Source organism: Parasteatoda tepidariorum, chromosome 10 (assembly GCF_982258835.1).
Source record: "Parasteatoda tepidariorum strain Cologne lab strain chromosome 10, Ptep-v5.0, whole genome shotgun sequence".
In the NCBI taxonomy this organism is placed as follows: domain Eukaryota; kingdom Metazoa; phylum Arthropoda; class Arachnida; order Araneae; family Theridiidae; genus Parasteatoda; species Parasteatoda tepidariorum.
The window spans coordinates 14,746,775-14,773,911 of NC_141764.1; the positions used below are offsets into that span (position 1 = coordinate 14,746,775).

A 27,137-nucleotide genomic window follows, 5' to 3' on the forward strand; every position below is an offset into this window, starting at 1 on the left:
AAGCACAATTTCTTAAAAAGTTTCGAAAGTTAAAATGTTATTGGTGGCAGAATCTTTGTACTCAAGATGACAAGCCTCTTTCAAGGTACTATTTTTCTTTTTTTTTTAACTGACATGTTTTATGCTTTACTTAAGTCTTTTGTTTTCTATCGTTACAATCAATATGCACAATTTCTTAAAAAGTTTCGAAAGTTAAAATGTTATTGGTGGCAGAATGTTTGTACTGAAAATGACAAGCCTCTTTCAAGGCACTATTTTTCTTTTTTTTAACTGACATGTTTTATACTTTACTTAAGTCCTTTGTTTTCTATCGTTACAATCAATATGCACAATTTCTTAAAAAGTTTCGAAAGTTAAAATGTTATTGGTGGCAGAATCTTTGTACTCAAGATGACAAGTCTCTTTCAAGGTACTATTTTTCTTTTTTTTTTTAACTGACATGTTTTATGCTTTACTTAAGTCTTTTGTTTTCTATCGTTACAATCAATATGCAGCAATTATAAAGTTTTAAAAGCGTTCTTTCGCTATCGTCATGGTTCTTAATAAAGTTGATTTCCTAAGTCGGTATATGAAATGTGATAGGAGATTGTATGTTTTACTCTTTTACGGGTCATTTATTCTTAATTTCCATACTGACGTGTTTTATTTACTTCTTCTGTTTATATTTTTTATTTACTTATTTTGTTGTTGTTGTTGTTTTTTAATTACAATATTAAGTGAAGCAATAGACTAAAAATAGAATTTCGAATTGTAATCTAAAGGAATTCTCATTACCGACCGTCTGTTTTAATAAAAACAATTTCATAAACAGTTTCAAAAGGCTAAACAACTATTGACGATAATGGTTTTTAGTTCTTCATAAGATGTCGTCAGTATACTTTGTTCAGTATTCATTGCAAAATTTGAAAAATTACTAAATATCTTTCTTCTACACGGGACAGCTGAAGAGGCTAAAAAATACACGCATAAAAGTACTGTTATAAAACTTTTAAACCTTGATAATTCTTTTTTATAATTACCCAAATAAGAGGGCCAAGATAGTCTGGTTGGTAGGACACTGGGCCATGTCCAAGTGGTCGTGGGTTCTATCCTCGCCGGCCGAAGACTCCCCGTGTAATAAATGGTGACTGATGCGCGTTAAGTCTGTCGAGTCTCAAAGTCCTCCATGTTCCCATAATAAATCATACATCTGGGGGTACTGATCCAGGAGTTCCCTTGCCTTCTGGATTGGGTTCAATATTGCAAGACTACGGAGTTGAACATTAGTAGTCGTAAACCCATAAAATTGGGTCGGCTGTTCAACGACGGTTATAAAATAAAAATAAAAATAAAATTACCCTATTGAAATCTAAGGTATCAGGCTAAAATACACAATCTGTCACTGAGGCATACAGGGTGTTGGTCACCTTCTTGCGACGATGACCGCCTGCACGCGTTTGGGTAGTCTTTCCACCACTTTTTGATAGATGGTATGAGAACTGACTTTCAAGCTTCCATCATAGCTGAAGTGAGTGCTGGCAGTGAAAATTGTCATGTCGGTTGACTACGCCCTGCATTTTATTTCTCTCTAAAGGCATTTTATTGGATTAAGATTGGGAATCTGAGGAGGTCAGCTTTGTTTTTGAAAACCCGTCTCGTCAAATTTTGCAGAGCAATGCCAAATTTGACGAAAAGTGTTAATTTGATGCTTGATGCGTTAATGGAGCAGTTATCCTACTAGAAAAGAATGACCCTTGCCAGAAATAATTGTCATAGAATTGGGATAGCAACATTTCCCAGAATAGCCACAGATTATGTTTCTAACCCCAGGTACTTAGGGACCAAAACCAGACCATGGAGAGCATCCCACACCAAGGTGTGTGTTTGGGTACATTCGGCCAGACAGTGTGTATTATCTGCAGAACTAGAACAGTGATGTGTCCCGCAAACAGTTAGTTACTTGTTTAGAACGTTGACTGACATAGCATATAAACTGTGCATTCTCAGAAAAATCGGCGCATAGTTGAACCATATAATGCTGAAAATTTGCTGTAACCGTAATGTTTTTACGCGAACCAGTTTTTAATCAAGTTGTTACCGAACAGTCAAGTACGATAATAAGGTTGCAACAAATTCGAATAATATTATCATTGGAAGCTTTTTGAAATTTGTATGAAGGTAGAGTTTGTTATTGAAATAAAACTTACTCATCACGGCTTATTCGCGAACCTATATACATGGATATATATAAAAAATAAGTTTTCTTTCATCACGAGTCCAAAAATAAAAAATAAAAGAGATATATCATTTACTATTCTTTGTGTGTCCTTTTCTGCCATTCGGACATCTCAATGTCCGCTTAAACGCTGGGCATTACAATCCTTTTATCTGACGGTTCATCTGGACGTCACTAATGTTCTTTAAATAAAGACACAAGACACATCGCTTACGGATGTGACACTGGATGATGAATGACTGTTGGACTCTTCTTTTTCTCTTTCTTACACACAAAGGTGAATCTCGATTCCAAAGAAGAACTGAATCCAAACTTGTTCTTATTTCGATTGCCATTATTTTTACCTTTGGATTGGACTATAAGTTTTAGGGTCGAATTACTCCGATGAGTGACGCTCTTGTTTTAGGTCGATTTTTTTCCTTCTTGTTCTTGCTTATGCGTTTCCTGTTAAAGATTTGTTCTTTGATTCGGTTAGTAAAGAGTGACGTTAAAACCGATTTATAATTATTCATACTGAGATTCAAGGTAAGTAAAAAAAAAAGAATTTTTGCCATTTTGTTTAAATGGAGCATTTGTAATCCCGCAATCTAACTAGTTAACATGAACAAGTTCGATTACCATAAATGTTGCCTTTGAATTGGTTCTGGTTTAGCATTTTAGGGTGGAATTACCCCCGAAGAGTAGCATTCGTGTTTTAAGTCGTTTTCTGTCAAAAATTTGTAGTTTGAGTAAGTTAGTAAAGAGTATGAGACATTATCGATTTATATTCCTACACAAAGATTCAAGATATGTAAAAAAAAAAAAATTTCGCCATTTTTTTTAAATGGAATAGTTATTCTGTAATGTAACTAGTAAACAAGTCAACGAATAAAGAACAAGAACGAACATAAGAACAAGTAGAAATCTCCAAATTTGTTCTTGTTATTTCCTTTGCCATAAATATTGTCTTTGAATTAGTTCTGGTTTAGCATTTTAGGGTGGAATTACCCCGAAGAATAGCATTCGTGTTTTGAGTCGTTTTCTTTTATTGTTTAAGCATTTCCTGTCAAAGATTTGTAGTTTGATTAAGTTAGTAAAGAGTATGAGACATTATCGATTTATATTCCTGAACAAAGATTCAAGATATGTAAAAAAAGAAGTTTTGCCATTTTATTTAAATGGAATATAAGTTATCCTGTAATGTAACTAGTTAACAAGTCAACGAATAAAGAACAAGAACGAATCTTGAACGAATTGAACAAGTCAAAATCTCCAAGTTTGTTCTTGTTATTTCCTTTGCCATAAATACTGTCTTTGAATTGGTTCTGGATTAGCATTTTAGGTTCGGATTCTTTTTCTTCTTCTGTTGGCATGATAGTCGTTTGTGGGCCAGAGCCTTCCATAGAACCTTCCACAATTCTGCCCTTTTTTTGTGATTGTTCTCCAGTTGGTATTTTTTTAGGATTTTAAAATCATCTTCCACACAATCTAGGTTCGAATTACACCATCAAATAACATTCTTGTTTTAGGTCGGTTTTTTTCTGTTTAAGTATTTCTTGTTAAAGATTTCTAGTATGATTCAGTCAGTAAAGAGTAAGTAACATTATAGATTTATATTCATACAAATATTCAAAGTAAATCGAAAAGAAACTGTTTCACCATTTTATCTAAATGGGACTTTTTTATCTCTTGTAACATGACTCGTTAACAAGAACAAAATAAAATGGAAAGATTTGTTCTTGTTATTTCGCTTCAAAATTCCCCAATGAATGTAAGTTTAAGTTAGAGGAAGAAAAAAAAAATTGTCGGCAAGTGGGAAAAGTACAGCAAATTCAAATATATGATTTTTTGCCTCTGAAACAATGTGAATAAGCAAATAGTAAGCACCAATAATTTTCTGAATCGTTCTTAAATTTTTAAAATCTCAAAGACTAGTGAATAGAGTAACTTATCAATTTTGAAATAAGGTAAAGCTTCAGAACTAAAAATTAAAAAAAAAAAAATTGGGACCTTTTGTTGGTTTTTGAAAGGTTGATTTGGTTTGTTGGTTTTGATCCTAAAACCATATTTAAACTAAAAGATTTTTTAACATCTAAGAGCGTGTTTAGTTTGCATTCGAATTCGTATAAAATACAATAGCATTAAATTTAAACTGCAATGCAGAATTATTACAAGGATTAATTGTAATAGAGTTTAAAATTATCTAACTTTAATCTCAAAAGCAGCTTTTTGTCACTACTAACCCTTAAATTAGTCACTATCTAAGTTCATTGTAATTTTTTTTCAAGTTTTCACATAAATCTAAAACAAACGAAAAAGAAAAAAACAATCCTTATTTTTTTTATTCCCCGAGAACTGTCACCAATACTTCTGTAACTTTAGTGTAATGCCCGGCAAAAGAATATACATAGGGGAAGAAGGCTAGCTTTCTTAGGCATAATGTAAACCAATTCAGGGAGGTGGTGTACCCAACCATACATGTCCAGCAACCAGTTCACAGATGGCGTACCTCCTCAACTGTCACTTTACTTCTCATGCTCATGCTGTGGATCTTAGTAGATATGACGATCTGCTAAATTTGATTGTGCCGCTCACCCTGTAAGTTGTTTTTTGTGTATAACACACCGAACCGAACATTTCTCCTCTTTAGTTACGTATTTGAAGAGCTGCACTTTTTTCCTTTCTATATTCTTTGGTCCAGCTATCTCCCGATAGGAAGTTTGAGGTTGCCTACTGCTATGGAACCAAAATAAGATCTTATAAGGGAGAACAGAAGAAATTACATGATTGCCCCAACCTTAGCCCCATACCTCTATTCAAAGCGACTAACCATCGTAATTACAGAAACCACCTGTAAACGAGTCTGGTGTCTGGAGACGTTTTCGTGATAGCCGGACAGTCGCTGTACACTGTTTGGAAATTTGGATTGCTTTTAACCATAATTTCGTTAAAATTTGCTGCAACTTTAATATAGTGATTAGTTGAATCTTATAATCGTGAAAATAAATTTTTTTCAAAACTTAAATCCATACAATACAGGGTTATTCACAATTCCCTCCGGGCAGGAACTGGACTATCGCAGTGATGTATGCCGTGTGACCAAGGGTTCACACATAGAACATCTGTAATGTATGTAAGTAAAACTTGAATAGTTTCGGAATAATTTCATATGCTTCTTTTTTTTTACTATAACGCTTCGAAACCCCGGAGGGAATTATGAATAACCCTGTACTATCATTTAATTTTAGAGGAAACTTGCTTCAATTGAGCATCTTATTAAGATGCTACTACAAATTTGAATGATTATTTTTGTGAGTATAACGCAGCGTTAGCATTCAAATCATCACCCACCGAAATCATTTTCCACCTAGCATGAAGCACACAGCAAGCAATCGATAATTTCTTTGACTACAAGAATTTTATAAAATTACTGTAGTTAAAGTGGCAACTAATTTTTTTTCTTTCTTTAAATAAGTGGCAATAGTATCCCAATATCAAACTAGATAGGAGTTGCTTTTAGCATGACAAGAACTACATTTTTAGCTTTCACCACCTAAATGTGTTGTACAGAGTATCTGCCCACCTGGAATGTCATGAGAAATCATGAAAAGTAATTAATTTCGGTACTGAACACAATTTGACATGAAATGCCATGATTTAAACTAGTTTTTTTTTAAAAAAAATCATGGATTTAGGTTACCAAATAATCTCATTTTTAAAATGGTATTCCGAAAATCTGAATTTGTAACAAAATCCCCAATCATAGTCATACTTTATTAAAATATAAAATGTTTTTATCATGTTTTTTTTTTTAAATTATGGCGTTCTTTCAAACTTCTGTGATTTCAGAACTTTTGTTATTATCTTTTATTTTATTTTATCAATTTGAATTTCTAGCTGAAGCAAGCCAATCATTGGCAAATCTTTTTAATTCCTAAATGCGAACAGAAAAATGAGGAGTATGTCTTTCCTTTCCGATTAACAAGAAAAGTATCTTCACAATATAAATCTGCAAAAGAAAAAAAAAATAATAATTGCTTCTGTATTTTTCCCCAGCTATTTTATTGCTTCAACTTTTTCTTTACTCTGTTTTTATAATTTTAAATCTATAAATATGAAGACACAGAGTATACAGTTTTGGTTACACCTATCCTTTCAGTTAATGTTATTATAATGCTTTTTTAAATTTATTGTTGCGTTTTTGTCAAAATACTAACTTCGTTAAGTCATGAAAAATTCTTAGAATTAGTCATTAAAAATCATAAATTTGAAAAACTAAAATGCTGCTAATACCCTATATAACGTTTAATTTTAATTCTATAATGTCGTGTATAACACGGTAAAGCTTAACGCTTCTGTCATGCTACTCTGCATCATGGCACCATAAAGTTGAAACTATGTCATATTGAAAAATGAGGAGACATAAATACAGAAATCTGACTTTTATTATGATACATTTCGGCCGGCATATCGATTGAGGTATGTTTAAGTATCATACACACGAATGTACAGTTACATATAACTTCTGTATTTATTACAAAAATACATTTTACAATAGTCATCTGTAGATTTATTTGCATTGTCCACATAAAAATATTCCGTATGCCTTGAAGGCATTGTTGAACTAATTCAAAAAATTCATTACCATACCATTCATTTTTAATTCATTAAAATAACACGGATCGTCAACAGCAGTAGAAGAAATATATTTACAAAATTAAGTGTAAAACTTGAATGAGATATCTCTAAAAATAACACAAAAACTTCAGAAGAAGATTAGTCTTGCGTCAAATACAATTTATAGCTTGGAAGGAGAAAATAACAGTAAACTTTACTTCGTGTCAATTTAATACTATGTAGCAATTTTGCAAATGTAAATTGGTTGTTTATAGGCTTGGTTTATTAAAACATGTTGTTCTCAAATTAAATAGATCCGCAACATTCAATAAGTAACCTAGAAATATACCATGGCTACCATTATTTGCATTTTAACCGCCAGATGTAATGGTACTTATTTAAACGTAGTCAAGTTTAATAATTATTAAAATCAGCTTCCAATTATTGCTAATTTCATAATGAATTATTTCCAAATTTTATTAAAATGCAAAAATAAGAAAATATTTTAATAGCAATAACAGAAATTAATTGACTGAATCATAATATTTGACTAGTTATATATTTTTTCCTTCAAATATTATTTTTTTACAAAAACAACTTTTTAGTAACAAAAAAAAAAAAAAAGCATAATACAATTATTTTCTCACCTTCGAATCTCGTCACCTACTAAAACTTTAATTTTTCTTTCAGAATTCATTTTTTTAGTTGTTGAAATCAAACAACTTCTGAAACTTATGATATTACATGCATAATGTTAGGTAATATTTTAAGTTACATCCAATGCCACCTACGAAGTAAAGTTGACGCAAACTATAGTTTGTTTGTTTGTTTATTTTTCAAAAATAATATTTAAACAACTGTGGATTACAAAGGAATTAAATTGACTGCTTTTGATTAAATGCACGAAAAATACAAACTAACAAAAACACAGAGTACAGAAAATATAGTAAAAACAAACCAAACATAATCATAAATATTCACATGAAAGACCATGGAAACGTGAGAAACAAAAATTGACAGTCAAGCATATACCTATTTACAAGTTTTTATGAAGAAAAAAAATGCGTTTAATCGAACAATTCTATCAGGAAATGATCTAGTTTTTTCTTCAAAAAAGAAAACGATTAATAACGTATTTTTTTAAGAAAAGAATTATTTACAACAAAAACATTGATTAAAAGCATACAGGAAGTATAATAATACTTTATTCTAAGTAAAGCTCTAGTTCTATACTATTTTGCTGAAAATAACTTAATGGTTTTAGAAACAAACACACATTTCAAATTACACAAAAAATTTCAATTTAAAAAAAAAAGCCAAAATTGGAAGCTTTTTTTTTTTTTTTTACTTAATAGACACTAAGAAGTTATTCAATTTTTTTCTGCATAATTTTATGCACCTTTTAAATAACGCACTGCTGAAAAAACTTTTGAAATATTAAAAATTTAAATCCTAAATACTTTAGATTTAAAAAAAAAAGGGAATTTTCTAATTGTAGTTTCATTTTCATTATGCAGCATAGAGGGCGCTAAAAATAAGTGGATGTATTTAACAGAACTCACAACTGTTACAAGAGCTTTGAAAATGGATTATTTAATATGTTGTTAATAAAAAAAAAAAAACTCTTTTATTTCCAATTTTATGGGTTAGTTTAATTTCCTTCGTTATTTCAGCCTTAATCAGGTTCAAGATAAACGCAAATGAAATATTCAGTGTAGAGCTTTGCTCTAAGAACACAAATTATGTATAGCTATGGGTTCAAATTAAGAATGAAGTTCAGAATTTTTATATTATCTTTACATTTTTCGCGTACTCAAGTAGGTGTTAAGTTTTAAATTAATTGTGAATAAAATTTACACTGAGAATACAGAATTTAGGTCGAATTTTTGTGAGCTCTTTGAATTCCTTGCCCACACCATTAGGGGTTTAATACTAAAAGAAGGAGATTTAGTGCGAGCAATGGGTTTAAATTTTGATAAAAAATTCAGAATTATTTTTCAATGTTTAAATTTTTACTCATGCTCTTATAGATGTAATTCATCGTGAATGAAATTTAAATTACGCAAAAGATTCGAATTAGCAAATTTAATTCATAATTCTTTGTGTAATATTTCAATTCCTGACCCATATTCCCCCGGAGTTTAGTTCTAAATTCATTGTATATGAAATTTAGATTGAGCAAGGAATTCAAATTAAGAATCTGATATTCGGAATTCCCTGTTCAAATCTATCAGAGTTCAGTTCTAAATTCTTTGTAAATGAAATTTAGAGTGAGCAAGGGTTTCAGATTGCCAATGAAATTCTGGATTTTTGTTTTATCTTTGAATTTCTTACCTACACCCCCAAGAAACTTAGTTCTAAATTCATTTTAAATGAAATTTAGAAGGAATAAGAAATTCAGAGCAAGAATCTGAAATTCAGATTTCTTCGGATCTTAATCTCAGAATTGTTACCCCGAATCCCTAGGATTTCAATTTTAAATTCATTGCGTATGAAATTTAATTTGCACAAGGGGTTCAGCTTACATAAAATAATTTAGTTTGAATTCCGTTGCCCACACCCCTAAGAATTTACTATTAAAAATTCATCATGAATGAGATTTTGATTGGACATTGAATTCGGATTGCGAATAAATTTCAAAAATCTTGTGTTACTTCTGTATTTCTTGCCCACACCCTTGGGAATTTATTTCTAAATACATTCTGAATTAGATTGAGGCTGGGTAAGGGTGTGAAATTGCGGATGAAATCCAGAATTTCTTGTACTTGTCAAAGATTTCTACTTTTCTACACACCGTGATGTTAATCGTAACTTAATTTGAACTCATTACAGAAGCTAGCAAATAACTTAATTAGACATTGTGGTGAAAAATTTTTCAAGAAGAAAACTTATACGATTCTAACATACATTTGCGTCGTGTAAGAAAAGAAAAAAAAATTCCGAAATTCAGAATTTCTTATACTTGTCAAAGATTTCTGCTTTTTCTATACACCATGATGTTAATCTTAACTTAATTTGAACTCAATACAGAAGCTAGTAAATATCTTAATTCGACATTATGGTGGAAAATTTGCGAAGAAGAAAACTTATGCAAGCCTGACATGCTTTTGCGTCACGTAAAAAAAGAAAAAAAAATTTCCGAAGACTCTCATTGGTTAATTGAAGGTAATGAAACTCTTTCCCATAATCAATTCCTACTCTAAAAACTCTGATTACGATAATTCAAAGTATAGTATGAGTTTCATCAATAATGTTTCAATAACCTATTATGAACAAATTTTGTAGAAACTTTGCTGATATAATTGGTTTGAAAGAAGAAAAAAAATATTTACTGTAATCAATAATCAAACTCTTCGTCAAGAATTTCCGCCCTATTTGCTAGAATTTAACTTAGAAACAAAGCACATATGTATTGCAACATCCGTACATAAAAATGATTTAAATATATTTGCAAACTACTCATGCTATTTACAGGCAATAAAATAAAATTGAACACTGAGTCGCATTTGTATGAAAAGCTGTGAAAATTATCGCTGATGTTCAAAATACTTCCTGAGGCAATCATGGTTTGCAATTAACACTTTAATTGTAAATACCAAAATAAATTCAACACTGAAATAAAAAAAAAACAACAAGAATTGGAATATTTGTTTATCATACAGTAATCTCTTGATTAACCTGTGAATTGAAAAATGTGATGATCATGAATAAATTATGATTACATCAAATAAATTATGGTTATTAAAAAATGTCACCAATGTATCGTACTCAAACTATTTTTCGTAATTTGTTTGCGTGCTTTTTTTTTTCCAACGTTGTCATAACAAAGAAGATTTTATTATGACTGAAAAGAAAAGACTACGTGATATTTGCTCACAGCATAGCAAAACAAAATCTTTAACCGACAAAATATCGGTGGGAAAATTTTCCCATATTCAAAATATCATAGAACACTATTTCTTGCAAATAAAATATCGTTGGAAAATCACAAATGTTTTCAGAAATTGCACTTTCTGCAGCAGTTACATTCTAAATTAAGTCTTCGAAACCAAAGTGCGGATAATCGAGAGTTTACTGTACTTATATTACAAAATCAGAATTATAAGTCAATTTGTTAATATGAAAATATTTAAATATTCGGTATCCAGATTTGGCGATAAATCGCACAGTGCCTTAACATTTTTCTCTCACTGGCACTTTCCCCCCCCCCCAACTACTCCGTTTGTGTTTTGTCAATCATTTTTACTATATTTGCGCATATGAAGACGGAATACAGCTTGTTAAGTTAATAGGAACCATAAAACCACAAAGTTTTAACTGTTCTTCATTAAAATCTTTCACAGATTGCATACAATCAGTTTGTGTTTCTTGGCGATCTTGTGTCACTGGTTAGAATGGTTAGAAGATAATGGTGACGAAGAGGAACTACCAGGTAAAGATATGGAATTTATGTTAGACATGGAACTTGATGTCGGCAAACTGTTTTCTTTGGCTGATGTAGTGTCCAGAGCAACTGGTCCTCTGCTGTCTTTTAGCCTTTTCTTGGCTTTCATTCGCCTGTTTTGGAACCAAATTTTCACTTGCGTTTCATTCAGGCCAAGGGAAGAGGCTATTTCTATTCTACGAGCCCGGTTTAGATATTTGTGGAAATGAAATTCTTTTTCTAATTCAGTCAGTTGCTTTGTGCTGAAATTCGTCCTTCCTGAAGCTGAAACAGACGCTCCTCCGCCGGTACCGGGTGACGTTCCAGGATAAGGCATGGTGTTTCCGTTTGCAGTTACTCCAGCTGTAGTCCCATATTCAATTTTTGGAACTGGAAAAAAGGAAGGAAAATTGCTAAGTTAATCAACAATTTAAATTTGCAAAAGATAGAACGTTAAGTGCATAAATGTTTCTGAAAAGTACTTAAAATCCAAAATATTTTTCTAAACACTGAGACAGTTATATCAACACTAAAATTCGATACATAGTTTTTCTATATCATTCCTGCCAACATTGGAGAAATAAAATAATTGAGACTTTACTAGCGACATTTTTTAGGCTGAGAGTTTAAGTTTTCATACATCATACATAGCCATGCATAGTCATAGAATAAATTCAAAATAAAAAATTCAAAATTGGAAATAATATAAGCACTTACATTTAGCGAAGTAAAAAATATGCGAATCAATTTTAATCCAAAGAAAAAATTCTTAAAATCATTATTTATAATTATTTAAACTATAAACACTCAACATACTACAGTACTGGCAATGGCACCATCTGTTGAGGAATAAGAGAAGCATTTTTGTCATCAGCAAATATTTTATCACCAAATTTTTTTAAAAAATTTCCTCAACAAATACGGAGAAATTTGAGAATATACAGGTAAACAGAAAACAATCGTAAAATACAGGAGTTTTCGTTAAAAAACAAGAGAATTGTCAGGTATGCTATATACTGTAAATCCAGATATATTTCTTCCAAGCACGAGAAGTTCAAAATTTTTATTAATCCACTGAGTGCTCGAAATTACTTTTATCATATACTGAAGTTAAGAAATATTGTTTTAAACCATAAAAATTATAAAATATGACTACTACTGAAAGTTCAGAGATATTTAAATTTTTGTTCAAAATTAAAAGTTTCGATACATTTTCTCAAGGTAATAACATTTTAAAAATAATTTAAGCACTGTACTCTTAAAGAAAACTTATTGTTTAATCTTTAAAAACAGATTTAAAATGTCAGATATGTAATTCAATATGAATAAAAATACTGAAGTAACATAACGAGTCATAATTTTTTGATATTAAATCAGCACATAAAGATAACACTCCTCATAATATGCTTAATTCAGTAAAAATACTAAGCCTTATCTGTGCCTTCTTCATCACCTGGAAAATTTACAATTGTTTATTTATTTTTTTATTTTTTACTTTTAACCCTTTTGTTACGACAGTTCGCTCCGCTGAAGTGGCACCACATACCGGTGGTGCATTGCACCACGGTGAGTGCACATTGCATGTCGATGTTCGGATTTTTTTTAAATTTTATTTAAGTGTTAAATAACAATAAATTTGGAGATTTTGCAAGCATTACAAATAAAAATGCAACTTAGGATAATTCAAAAAATTCTTAGTAATTTAATTCAGTATAAAACAAGCATTAAAATTAATAAAGATAAAACGGTGAAATAAGTTACTTCTTATTAAGTGTTTTTGCTTATTATTGGTAAATACGTTCGCAAGTGTATCTGTAAAGCAAGTGTATTTATTTACTTTATCTATGAAGTTGGTTTTGAATCTTGAAGACATAAAATATCATTAATTTAAGAGTGTTTTTAAATTACATCAGTGATTTAGCAGTAAAACATTAATTTAGAACAAAAAAGAGAAGAAGAAAGGTTTAAGTGCTTTTACACTTGAAGTAAAGCTATAGTTTTGAGCTATGTATATATCATCTTGCAGGGAAGAATTACCTGGGCTTTGGAACGATCAAGTAACTAACTTATTTTACAAGGTATTAAAAAATTTTAAAACTCGAAAATTGCGAAAATTTTTTCCATCTAGATGAAAGTTATCAATGAATAATTTTCAATTTTTTGCAAATTTTTACGAGAGCCCAGATGACACCGGATTGGTGTAACATTTTAAGTTATAATTATTCTTATTGATGTTTTACGCCATTTTCAGAATTAGCTCAATTCAGAAAGCTCTGAATTGACATACATTATTTTGAACCAAATTCAAATATATATATATATATATATATATATATATATATATATATATATATATATATATATATATATATATATATATATATATATATATATATATATATATATATATATATATATATATATATATATATATATATATATATATATATATATATATATATATATATATACACGAACTTATTTTTGAGCGATATAGTATCTTCTTACTTCCAATTCTAAATTATTTTACTTTATAAAAACTGTTGTAACTCGATGTTTAATAGACTGCGTACAATTTGTCAAAATTCTTATTAAAAAAAAATGCAAAAGCAGAATTTCCCCTGCGTTTTAAAGTATAGAAACAAGCCTTCGATAAATTTTCCAATCCTTCAAAGTCTCTGACGAAGTAGTTGAAGAAAAAAAAAAATTCTCGTTCTGAATGTGAAACGAAAGAAACGGAAAAAACGTATTAAATGTAGTTAGAAAAATAAAATAAAGGGCGAAGTGATAGATCACGGTCCTGTTACGAGTGAAAGGTTTCTTTCAATTCATTTATCTTACCCAAGTCTTTGGGTTTGGAAAGACTCGGAGACCGATACAAAAATCATCAATCAAGTCTGATGATGATGACAAGAAACTAATTATTTCTTGTCTTCGCCAATATTCGCGCCAAAGATTTCATTTTATTACAAAAACAAAGGGAAGAAATCAAAACAGATAGCGAAGCATTTATTTTTCAATTTAAAAGCATGGTGTTTGAGAGAGTGTAATTAAGAGGTGTTTAAGTATTTTTCTGACTATTAATCTTAAGCTGAGTAGAGTTGAGGGCTACTAAGCTTGTCTGTTTGATTTATTGTCTTCAGCTGAAGGTCTAGATATTTAATCACATTAAACGGGGGAAGTTGGTTGCTTTGCTGACCGGATGACAATGTGGTTATGTTTGCTTTCCGGTGTAAATGCGGGTTATTTAAAACATGTGTTTATAATTATGCTAGTTTGTAAGTGAATATCATCACACGGAAATGCAATCACAAGTTCGATAATGATCTTATTTGATTCGAAATTCACCCCTTGCTGTTTCAACTTAAAAACATAATTAAAGAGAAAATTTTCTGAGAAATGATCTCTGTGCATTTCAAACAAAATTTCTCAATGCAATTTTGAATCTGATACTGTAACTCAGTGTTACCCATAGTGTGGTACGCGCACCCCAGGGGTGCCGGAACAGTTAAGCGGGGGTACTCGTGCTTATGCGAAATAGCTTGCATCAAACGAAAATTTCAAAATTTTTTATTTAAAAACAAAGCTAACCATGAAAATTTACGTTTACGTATTTTTCTATTGGCTATTTTTTCAGAATTAACAGTTAATAATTAGTGGTGATAACAGCCAGTTGTGATTTTTAACTTTTGTGCAATTTTTTATAGTAAAAAATACATTCATTTTTTTTATTAGTGGTACATAACGTTACTAAAAATTTAGAAAGGGTACACAAAAGTCATAAGTTTGGGAAACACTGCTGTAACTGATTGTAAACAATTGTTAACTTTCTCAATAGTTGATTGTTAACTTTCTCAATAGTTGATTGTTAACTTTCTCAATAGTTGATTGTTAACTTTCGCCCTTCGCTATCTTGCATTTTAGGGTTAAATTTTTGATATGCATTTTTTCCAGTCATTTTTGTCCCGAACAATTTGATGATAGGCATTCGACGACATTGTACCTTTTTAGAACATTTATAGATTTTCTTTCTTAAAAAATGTAAAGTAATGAAACTATGCGATTTGTATTTTTTAAGTAAGTCGTTTAAAGTTTTCAATTATTTTAAAATTTAATTAATATATTTTTTTTAAAAAATTTTATTTCATTATGGTTTAAACAAATGAAAAAGAGTTTGGGTTATGCTGAAAATTCTTTTAACCAAAATTGTACAAAGACATTAATCAAAAATCTAAAAAAACAGGCAACTGTATACTATTCAACTGTCTTTCAAAAAATGATGATTGCAGAATTGTATTAGAGAAACTTCAAAAGAAAATTTAAAGTACTACGTAGCTTATATTTCAATTTATGATTGGTTAACGACCTTGTATTTTGCGAGTTTCGAAAGATACTGCTCAATCGAGTAAATATCTGCGATCAGTTTATTTGTAAAAATTAAATAACGAGGATTAAATGCGAAGATAGAGTTTTCCCTCCCCGTCTCCACCGCTCTCCGACAGTTGAGTTCGGTTGTGAGGAAATGACCCCTTATTCTGAACCAGGATTCATTGCTGAAAATAAATTCATCAGACTTTGAAACAAAGCTTTACCGGCAAACAAATTGAATAATAATAAATTAAAACAGAGGAAACGTTTGATCGACAACTGCTTTTATTAATTTGCAGTCACCGAATGGCATTCATTTACGAACTTATTAGTTCATTCACTGATTCACTTATTTAGTTATGTTTCATTATTTTATCACGGTATTAAGAATCATTGTTAAATTATTATATTTATTCGAAATTTTAACATCTGCTGGGATAGATTAGGACAGCCCTGGACTTCCTTCCCAACACATATTGTGCCCGCCAACTTCTTATTCAGGCTGATCGGCCTCAGTTTTCCCATTAAAATATAAGCAAATTGTTTTATAATCCTTCTGTTCCATTGTTTTACAATTCATAATTGAACTATTAATTGTTATTGTATAAGAGGTTATTGTTCAACTTTTTCAAGCTGCGGCCCGCCAGGTGATCAGTAACCGGAATTCTGGCCCGTGGGCTCTTTGCAGTTGGACAGTCCTGGATTAGGAGAAACATCGATGTTCGGAGTACCGGGCATGTGTATATCGGGCAGTGGCACTTAACTAGACCTCGTATATATTTCATATTTCGGACATTTACCAAAGCGACTATGTGATTTGTTAAGTTTACGAAAATTCGAAATTTTTATAGAATATTTTAACGACCAATAATATTTAATAGAATCATTTTATTAATTATTTGTACGATTCAGTGCAAATATTTCTCCAACCAGGATTAAAGAGCAAACATTGATCAGAGAAAATTCTAGCAATTTTCGAGTAGCACTTCAAATATTGGGTGATTGATACTAGTTTGATTGTTCAAAAATTTAGCTGATGAAGTTTTTTTGAAGTGAAACTTTTAATGCGACTTCCAACAAGGTTGCGTTAAACGTTTAACGCTAACGTTGTCATGGAAACTAGATTTCTTTTTACGTTCGTTAAGCGCACGGGGTAAGCGATATTTTTTTTAAAATTCGCCAAGAATACCTTACTGAAATTTAGAACATTTAAAAATAAGCTGGTTTCTTATTATAATTTTTTTTAAAAATATATTTTATTATTAATATTTCTTTACTAAGCGAAATTTTTTTTAAATGAAACAAAGTATTGTATTTAAAAAGTTAATAAGTACATTTTTTTTATTAAATACAATTAAAAATATACTTTGATGCACATAGATACTCTGCTTTAGATACTTATTTTTCTATGTTTTTATTTTTGCCGGTTTTTATTTTATAAATGAAACTTCTAATGCGACTTCCAACAAGGTTGCGTTAAACGTTTAACGCTACCATGGAGGGGGGGGGTATGAAAGCACTGTTGCGTTAAACGTTCAACGCTCCTGGGGAGGGGGAATAGAAAGAGACAGAGCGAGAGTGAATGCGTGGCACTCTAACGCATGCGCGTAGAAAATGATAATTAAAAGATGCGATCAATTGTGAATTGTAAGCAATGTTGATAAAGTTTGTCCTAAAGAATCAATTTGTATCCCTTCCTATTTTCATTTCCACATTACGAAGTTTTACTTCTTTCGTGCGGAGGGACTCCACGCACTATTTTTTTTCCTTCCTAATTCATAGCCTTGCACGTGACAATGAATATCCGTCTCAATCAAACATTTAGTTAAAACAAAAATGGCTGAATATTTGAGAGTTCTTTACAAGCTTTAAATTTTAGGAAAATTGCCAAGGTTTTGAATTTTCATTTTTAAAAGACAGTTATTTAGGATGTTGGTAAATTGAATTTGACTTATAAATGGCTACTTGAAATAACCATTTAATATCTTTTGTTGACGCATTGCACTTTTCATATTTATTTATAACAACTTTTAAACTAAGTGATGATTAATATAGAGTTTATTTTTCTACGACAAGTAAGCCAACAATGAATAACTAACGACTATAAGAAATTTTTTTTTAACCTAGGATTACTATCAACAGCATCTGTTGCCAGCTAGGATTACTCAAATAAGGGAAAATGACATTTTACATGCGCAATAGTTTCGAATAGCGCACAGTCGTAATTATAAAGAATTGGAAAACACATAATTATAGATAAGCTCATAATTTTTAATTATAGATAAACTAATAATTAGAAATAATAGATAAACTCAGAAGTAGATTTAATAGAAAACTCATGTCTAGAGTTAATAGATAAACTAGCAATTATCATCAAGAAATCAATTGGAATTATTTTAATTACTCTTACTTATCATTAAGTAACTCATAATTCAAAAGAACGGGTCAATTTATGTTTTATAATAATAAAATTTGTCTTTTGATAGATCTAACCAGCATATGCGTTACATGGAGAGGAAAGCCACGAAAAACACTCACGGTTTGCTGAACTGATCTAACTGAATATTAGTGGATCTAACACGTGATCCGTCTACCACTCAGGATATTTTACGTCATCTCTGTGGTCAGCGCTAGCCGGGAATCAGTACCAATCTGCAACCGCTGGGACTCGAACCTGAGACGCCTTACTAGGAGGCGAATGCGTTATTCCCTGAACCACGGCTGCTCATTATTTATCATTGGAATTATTTTATTAATTAGATTAATTATAACCTTACCTTAGAAATGATACTTTTTCTCTTAATACCACCGTCGCTGTTTTGGGTGTTCACATTAATGTTGCTTTTTTAAGAAAAAAAACTATACGAATTAGAAACTTGAAATTACTGAAACTAATTACTAAGTGTACAAGGATTAGGATGCAATGAAAAATGAATGTTTAATAATTAGTTCTAGAATTATTAATTGTTTAAATTGTTGGAAAAAATACCATACGGGCAGCTATGCAAGCAGCAGGAATGCAACTACTGAAAGGGAAATATTTGTTCATGAACTTAACAAAGATTTCTTTTTGAAAGTACCAAACTTATTTGAAAATTTAAAGAAATGTATTTAAATATGGAAACCGTTATGCTAACTAATTAATGTGCCTTGCATTCTACTATATATTATCGTTGCATTGTTTTATTTAATAGTTTATTATTATGATGAATTAAAGTATGGTGTAATTATTATGGTAAAGCATAATTAAAATTCAGCTACATAATCCAAATATTTGAATTAAACTATTAAAATACTTAATGTCCATTTTATGTTTAGATTGAGTTTCCCATTATTCATAGGAAAAATGCACATTTCTTAATTTGCATCACGATAAACTTTCAACATTTTCGAACTTTCCACATTTTTCTACCAACTTCAGTACGCAAAATTTTTAAATATTTCGGGAAGAGATTCGTAAAGTGAGTAAGTTAATGTCAAACTTTCTCACGATTTCCATAAACTCATTACTTTCAATAGCAAAACGACTTCCACACTTCAGTTCAGTTCATCTGAGTTGATGTCGTTGCCACCCGCTGTCTCCAATAATCCATAAAAACGAATATCCTCTCTTAACTTACTTCCGAACAAACTCAATTCCCAAACTTACTTGACTCCCCCTTTCTTCTTGACGTAAAACGCCGACTTTTTGGCTCCCCCCTCTTATTGGCTGCAAACGATAAAAGTGGCAACTCCGCACCTGTCATTCATATGCAAATTCGAACCACCCCTGTCGACAGCCCTAATTAATTAAGCTCTCCCTTCATTAACTTGGTCGAAGAACACCTCATTACGTCTAAGACCCCCCGAATTGGTGGCCAATTACCTCTAAAGGGGTTGAGGAGGATACTGAGGGGAATTTGGAAGAGAACGGAATTTTCGAACGTGGTTTATGAGATAAGTAGAACATAAGTTGAGGAGAGAAAGTGGGAGTTGTATTTTTCTGGAATCCTAAATACGCGCTGACTGAGAATATTTAGGGGAAATAAATTTATTCACCAGAGAAGAGTTAATTTTTTTAACAAGCATATTTAGTAACATATTTCAAATTCTACGTGTTGTATTTCAGTTCACATCTTTCGCGGTATTACTATCTTGGATTATTTACTAATAAAATTATGTGTTGCCATCTTCATCTTACAAAGCGTGTGTGAAAAAGAAAAGAAACGAAGATTGTTTTAAATTTTTATGTGAAGTTTCTAAAATTTCATACCAGATAGAAGTGTAAGGTTGATTTTAATGTCAGTAACAACCTTTACCACTCAGCCCGACAAGGCTTATGAATGATAAACAAATAAGCAATTTAAGCTTGAAGCAATGTTAAATTTAATTATGCTAGTTTAACGCGCGGTATGGTTCACATTAGGCTTGCGCAGAGATGCCAACTTGCTCCGGACAGCAAATATATGTTTTCAAGTGGTAGTTTACCAACTTTGATACTTGGTTTAATAAATTCAATTACGTAGATTTCATCCACCACTATTTCTAACTAATTCATCGACATATATAATTCACCACTTTATAGTACTTATGTTATGCTAGACCTTTAAAAGAGCAATCAAAAATCGTCAATTATTTGAAAATTTTACATAGTTACCGTTTTTTTAATTATTTTGGCGTGTCCGGAGCAGTTGGCATCTCTGGGCTTGCGTAATCAACTCTTTTGTATAGAGATTGGATCCGCCTTTACAAAATAAGGCTTAAGAAAACCTTTTTAAATCAAGGATGAATCATCATATAATAATCAATTAAAATGAAATTAAAAAGCGTTCTTAAGCAGAGGTTGAATTCATTTTTGAAGGTTTATATTATATTACTGAAACAAGGTTTATTTGCGCAAGCTTTATATACATACTTTCCTCAACACTTTAAAAGCGGAGGTTAGCCCGATCATAGAGCTTTCAACAATAAAATAATATATTTAAGAGCTTATACAAAGCTAGAATAAAAAAAAATTAAAAGCTCACAGTAAAAACTAAAAAAGAAGATTTTTTAAAAATGTGTTTTGCATGCCTTTATTCAATCTTTAAGGAAACCAGCTTGGTATACTAATATTTCTACTAAATATAAAAAAAGGATTGATTTGCCAATCTTTCTGGGCCAAACAAGTGAAAATGCTAATAGTTTGCCGTAAGCTTGCTGCATTTTTGTTATAGGTATAATTTAACCGAACCGACTCGTTATCTCAACCACCTACTTGTTTATTAGTGAAATAATTGCACTCAAATAAAGAGCCTTACTGCTAGAGAATCATATGTACTGTCTCTCAAACAAGGTTTCAAAGGACAGTTCATTTAAGAGTATTAGGTCATACACGGAAGGATTAGTGCACTCATGAAGTTCCTGGGACATACTAGAATTGTTCTATGCTTGTACCAGACTTGGGCACTCATAGAACAATGGTAAATCAGTTCTACCAATAGCATGTATCAATGCCCGTTCCGTATCCACCCCGTTACTGTGGTGTGTTCTATCAGTGCCGTTGGTTTAGGACAGTGTTTCCCAAACTTATGACTTTTGTGTACCCTTTCTAAGTTTTTCGAAATGCTTTGTACCACTAATAAAAAAATGAATGCATTTTTTACTATAAAAAAAATTGCACAAAAGTTAAAAATCACAACTGACTGTTCACACCACTAATTATTAACTGTTAACTCTGCAAAAAATAGACAATAGAAAAATACGTAATCGTAAATTTTCATGGCTAGCTTTGTTTTTAAATAAAAGTTTTGAAATTTTCGTTTGTTGCAAGATATTTTGCATAAGAACGCTAAACTGTTCACGTACCCCTGGGGGTACGCTTACCACACTTTGGAAAACGCTGGTTTAGGAGATAAACTTGTGAAAAACAAAGCTTAAGAACCCACAATGCTAACATTACTGCAAGAAAACAATAAACAAGAATGACTATATAGAACAATAGATGGTTCTGTAAGAACTGCGCTGCGTAGAACATAATGCGGGATGCTAAACAAAAATTTAGAATCTCTCTAACATTTTGTTTTTAATAATTGTGCACAAATGGTGACGAGTTCTAAATTTCCTATGCTATCCCTATGTTTAGGGTTAGGGTTGACAAGTGATATTTTCAAACGAATAATATTTTCGAATACTGTGTAGCGAAAAGCATCGGCAATTTAAACATGTGGCAGAGTATTTAACAACTTCAAACTGAATTAAATAGATAAAATGCATTAATTCTTGGAAAAAAGAAAAGAAATTAATTACCTCTCACAAGGAAACGACACATAAGTGTTTGCGAAAAAATTTTCCTTAAAAATCGGATGGGAGGAAATAGGAGCAATGCACGTTCCAGGTGAAAACTTTTGATGCAAAAATTTCATTTTTTTTATTGATTTTATTTATTTATTTTAAACTTTTGTATGTGGAAAAAATCGATGAAGTAAGAAATGAACTGTTTGCGTGAACGAGTTGCATACACTATTAATTTTCGAGCTTTTTTAACGCACTTAATTTTGCTGCAATCTTAATATGGGATTTAATTAAATAACACTAAGAGAAGAAAAATTCAATTCATTATTTTAATTTCATTTAATACAGAAACAAGCTTTCGTACACACTTTAAAGGCTGTAATTAAATCTAAATTTCAATAAATGAGAAATACGCTAAGCTCAGATGCATTTATTCATTCATGAATTATTTTCGCTAATTTTAACATTAGTTTAGAAACAGTCAGGCGACAATGGATGTTTGTTTGTTTACAATACGAATACGGTAAAGTGTGAGTTGTTCTTGCTTGCTTCGCATGATACTGAACATTCCATGTAAACAGAAGTATGTTTTTGTTGTATACAAAAACATACTTCTGTTTATACCGAATGTTTTAGTTGTATACAAAAAATAATTATATTCTCATAAGAAGATTTACAAAAATCTCTAAACTGTATTGAATATTATTTAATTTTTGATCACTTTTTTTTAAAAGTCTATTTCGAAATCAATTTAATATCTATGCGCTGTGTATATCTTTGATTAACAAGCTACTTTTATTTTAAGAAACAGTATACATATATGAACCCTAAATTAATAATTCTTAGTTTATCGGTAAAATAACCATTGTAAAGACTATATCTTACCGTAATTATACATTTTAGTGTTACTTATTACCTAAAAATGTGGCGTCTACTTAACACCAAACAGTGCAATACATTCTTGCTGTTTCACTACACCAGGAACTATTTTATACTTTATAACTGCCGTTAAACAGCCTACCCATATTTGAATTTATGACTGCAAATATTCAACTCCGTAGTCTTGTAATTTTGAACCAATCCAAAAGACAAGGGAACTCTTAGGTCAAGTATTATGAAAGAATTTGCTTCCGTGGAGGACTTATTAAGGAAACTAACCCGCATTTGTGTTACATGGAGAGGAAAACTTCCCATGGTAAGCCTGATGGTAAAGGGTTTCTAACCCGCGATCCGTCTACCACTGAGGATATTTTACGTTAGCACCGTGGTTGGTGCGAGCTGGGTGCGGAATTCGTATAGGGCAGCCACCGGTGGGATTCCAGCCCCGTTCACCTCATTGGAAGGCGACCGCTCTATCCTCTAAGGCACGGCTTACCAGAAATTATTATTGGTCCTTGGTGCAGTGATCCACCACGAACCGAGAGTTATGTGCGATGTTTCACTGCACCAATTTATTGTAAAATAGTTGCCTTCAGATTTGGCGTTGAGATATATTGAAAGCTTTTACGGTTTAAGGTGTAAAGCGGCCATTCTTAGAATTTAGTGATTTTAACTTACGCTATGTTTAGAATTTTTTTTTCTTTCTTGGATTTACTATGATATTTACTTGGCAATTTCTTGCGAAGCACGCAAAGTACAAGATCGAACGTTGCTATTGTAGAATGTGCGCTGATTTTGATATTTTTTTTTTTGTTTTAAATTTATACAGGAATACAATTCTAGAAGCAACATTTTCAGAGAGTGTAATTTATAAATAAATATTTTCATATTTTCAGCTTATGACAAAGCATTTATTGGCTTTTAGGTAATTGACCATATTTCTTATAATCAAAATCGCCATATTTATATAATTAAACCATATTTCTTATAATCAAAATCACATTTGGCTAGCTAAAAAAAAGAAAATGTAAGATTTAAATATTGATGCACATTAAGTTACCTATACAAATTATGTAACAGCATATTTTTATTGCTCTAAAATTAAATAAATAAAAAATCAATTAGTAAAAGTACAGCGCTATCTCTTCATATTTGGCAAAGCAAAATTTTTATTCTCTACGTCAAATGACCCTCTAATGTCAAAATTAGAATTTAAATCTAAAATTGAAAATGGCGAAGGTGAAAAGTAGCAACTGAATGAGCGAAACGTGACGTCTGATATTTATTTATTTTTTCTTTTAACAAAAAGTTGTAAGTATTTTTAATTATGTCGTGATCGAAAGTAGCGTACTGAAATCATCTAGCGATCTCTATACAATGGCCAAGCGATTATGGGGTTTAGCGAACGACGGGGTGGCAGAAGGGTCTTGGGGAGCTGCATAATCAGGGAAATCAATGGGGGATATTAAAATACACCTCATTCCATATCTATGAAAATCTCTTTTCTATCTCCTTCCACGCTGAGATAAACTATCAAATCCTATGAGATATCAAGTAACAGATTAAAAAACAGACTAAACAGAATCCCAACTACAGATGTCTGTTGCAGCTTTTGACACTGAACAGAAATTGATTGTGCTTAAAGAGGTTTAAAGGTCTCTTCCCTGGCTATCTTGGATTTTAGTTTAAATATTTATGATTTTCGTTTTCCTTATGTTTAATATCTCTAACAAATTTTTGATTATAGAGTGTCATTGAACAGCGGTACGCCTTTTTGGCTATACAGGGTTGCGACAGGAAAAAAGTGAACAAAATAGTTGCTTTTAGTAGCCTAGGGCATGAAAATAGTTGCTGAAAACTATGAAAATAGTTGCCTGAATAAGAAAATTTTTTTTCAATACTATGACTAAAATTTTATTAAAAGACTTATTTTTCATATACCATGATCCATTTAGTCAAGTTGGTAGCAAATATGATAATTTTTATATGAACTTTAGTGTTCTAGCACTAAATATTTTTCATTAAAAAAAAATTAGTTAAAAAATTAATTATTTTTAATTACTAACATTCATTCAGAAACATAATTTTTCATTAAAAAAAAGATATCTTTTTAAAAAAATTTTCCCTTTTATCAATAATTGATTTAGCAAATTATATATATGTATTGGGGAAAGTGATTATTCGAATTCGAAATTCACGCATCTCAATATCGTATTAAAAATTGGGTTTTTTGCAATCATGCAGATTTTCTTAGTAATAACCATTGAAAAGGCGATTGAGAAACAAAATAGACTTGCAATGAAATCTGTGCAAATTGATCTCATTAAAAAGTGATGACTCAAATTTGTAATTCAAAATTTTAAACGTTTTTTTATTTTTCAAGGGGGAAAAAAAATTCCTTGCATTCAGGAGCTCCCGCCTGCCGTAGGTCTTCAACTCAATTTATTATAAGAAAACATTACTAGGAGCACAAAAAAGTCTCCTCAATATTCTCCTTTTCCTGAAAACAGTTGCTTTTTTAGCCTTTTCAGGTAAAAAACGTTGCCATAGTCAAAAGTTGCCTCAGACCAAAAATAGTTGCAAATATTTTTGCAACTGTGCAACCCTGCATTAATTAAAGTGTGGCTACAATAGATTAAGAGAAACAGTGCTAGATTATTTTTAAAACTTCTATACATTTTATCCCCCAAGAAATGTAAAACAATAACGTGATTCGTGGTTTGAGTAAGTCATTTAAAACTAAATATTTGTTTCTTTCTTGATCTTTTTTGGTCTAGATTGATCTTTCTGGAATAAGTTGGTTATGAAATTATGAAAGTAAAAATTTGGGAAAAATCAGTATCTACACCTATTTTTTTTATGGGGTTATAAAGTTATAAAAGTAAAAAATTGGATAATGTTAATATTGATGTATTCATACTTAAGTAAGAGTTTATTTTTAATTAATATTCTAATTTGTAGTTTATAACTAAATTTCTAGTGTATTCCATTACCTATATACTAATTTATATATAGTTAAAAAAAAATTTTTTTTTTTTTGGTAATTAAATAAACAAAAAGCGCTTTATTTCATTTGAAAAAAATTCGAAAATTCATAACAAGTGATAAATTAGAAATACTTTTGTTTTTTTAATCATTTGATTTTATCTGACATTCCATTGAAATATTTTTCTTTTTCCTGATTCTCCTAACAAAGCAATTACTTTTAGTTGAAATATTTTTAAGAATGTAGAAATTTATGAAGTGTAAATTTCGAATTGTTTAAAGATTTTCAAAATGCTCTAGAATCTAGAACAGTACACTAAAAAAACCAGCCCATCTTATGTTTCTATTCTGAAGAAATGAAAAATAAAGAAGTAAAATCTAAAGGAACCTGAACCTTGTCAGCGTTGCCAAAAGTTAATGGGAAAAGACGAACTCAAATCCCATGGCTCTGAAGAACGAAGGGGAAAAAAAAAATCGTTTGAAGTTCTGGGGCGTGTATGAGAATTTTGTATCAAAATCTGGGAACGAGAATTTAAAAAAAAAAAAAAAAAAAATCTTTCTTGCTTAACCGTCAATGATCAATGTCCGAACAGTTTAAGGCGCTTTTCGTAAACAAACACAGTTCGGGTTCGTTTCGCTTCTAAAAAATAATAATATTTATTTTTATTTTTTTGCCGTGTTATATTTTTTTGGTGTATTGTCTATCAAAATAATGAATGAAGGAAGGGAATGCTATGCATCGAACTATGTTTTATAATTTGTTCCGTTTTTTCTTATATTTCACTTTAGTTCTAGGATTTAAATTGTGTTTCGCAGTGTCAGTTTAAATTTAGATACGGTTTTGATGCTTTTAATATTTTCGTTTGATTTTTTTTCTTCTTTTGTTAAAATCTTGAGAAGAATTTTTGAAGAAAAGGAAACAAGTAGAGAATTGTATATTTAGCAACTTTTTTTTGCGGGAAAGAAACTTTAAATTGAGCTGAATTTCAAAATATGAGTCTAAGGGGTCATTATGAATTTCAAAACTTCCATTTTGGAGGAAGATGAGAAGGAACATCTAACCGAAGAACGCTACAAGCCACATATGCTTTAAAGCTTTTTATTAAAAAAAAAAAAAAAACTATCACGTTTTTTTTCAAGTTTTGCTATTTGGAAACTATTTAGTCAGTTATTTTCAGTCATCGAGTTTCAGCGTGAAGAATTTTTAAGTTTCATAATATAATGCCAATACTACATTAAATTTAAACTTCGGTAATCTTTGTGCTTTGTTTAATTCAATGAAATATAGATTCGGCAGTAGCATAGATTTGGACATTTACCCTCCTATGCATTATGCAAGGATAAATTCGAAAACTTTGAGCAATACAGTAATAAGCCACACTTTATATCTTCTTACCTCCAAGGTCAAAAGATCCTGCA

General features: G+C 30.7%; 1 protein-coding gene across 1 annotated transcript in view; it reads right to left on the bottom strand.

Annotated features, from left to right (window-relative positions):
• Nucleotides 1-10,595: 10,595 nt before the first annotated feature.
• Nucleotides 10,596-27,137, bottom strand: part of LOC107455686 (homeobox protein Hox-A1-like) — a 34,190-nt gene continuing 17,648 nt past the window's right edge. Inside the window, 1 exon segment of the mRNA NM_001323834.1 lies at nucleotides 10,596-11,624. Coding sequence (NP_001310763.1) covers nucleotides 11,194-11,624 — 431 coding nt within the window. The 3' untranslated portion in view covers nucleotides 10,596-11,193.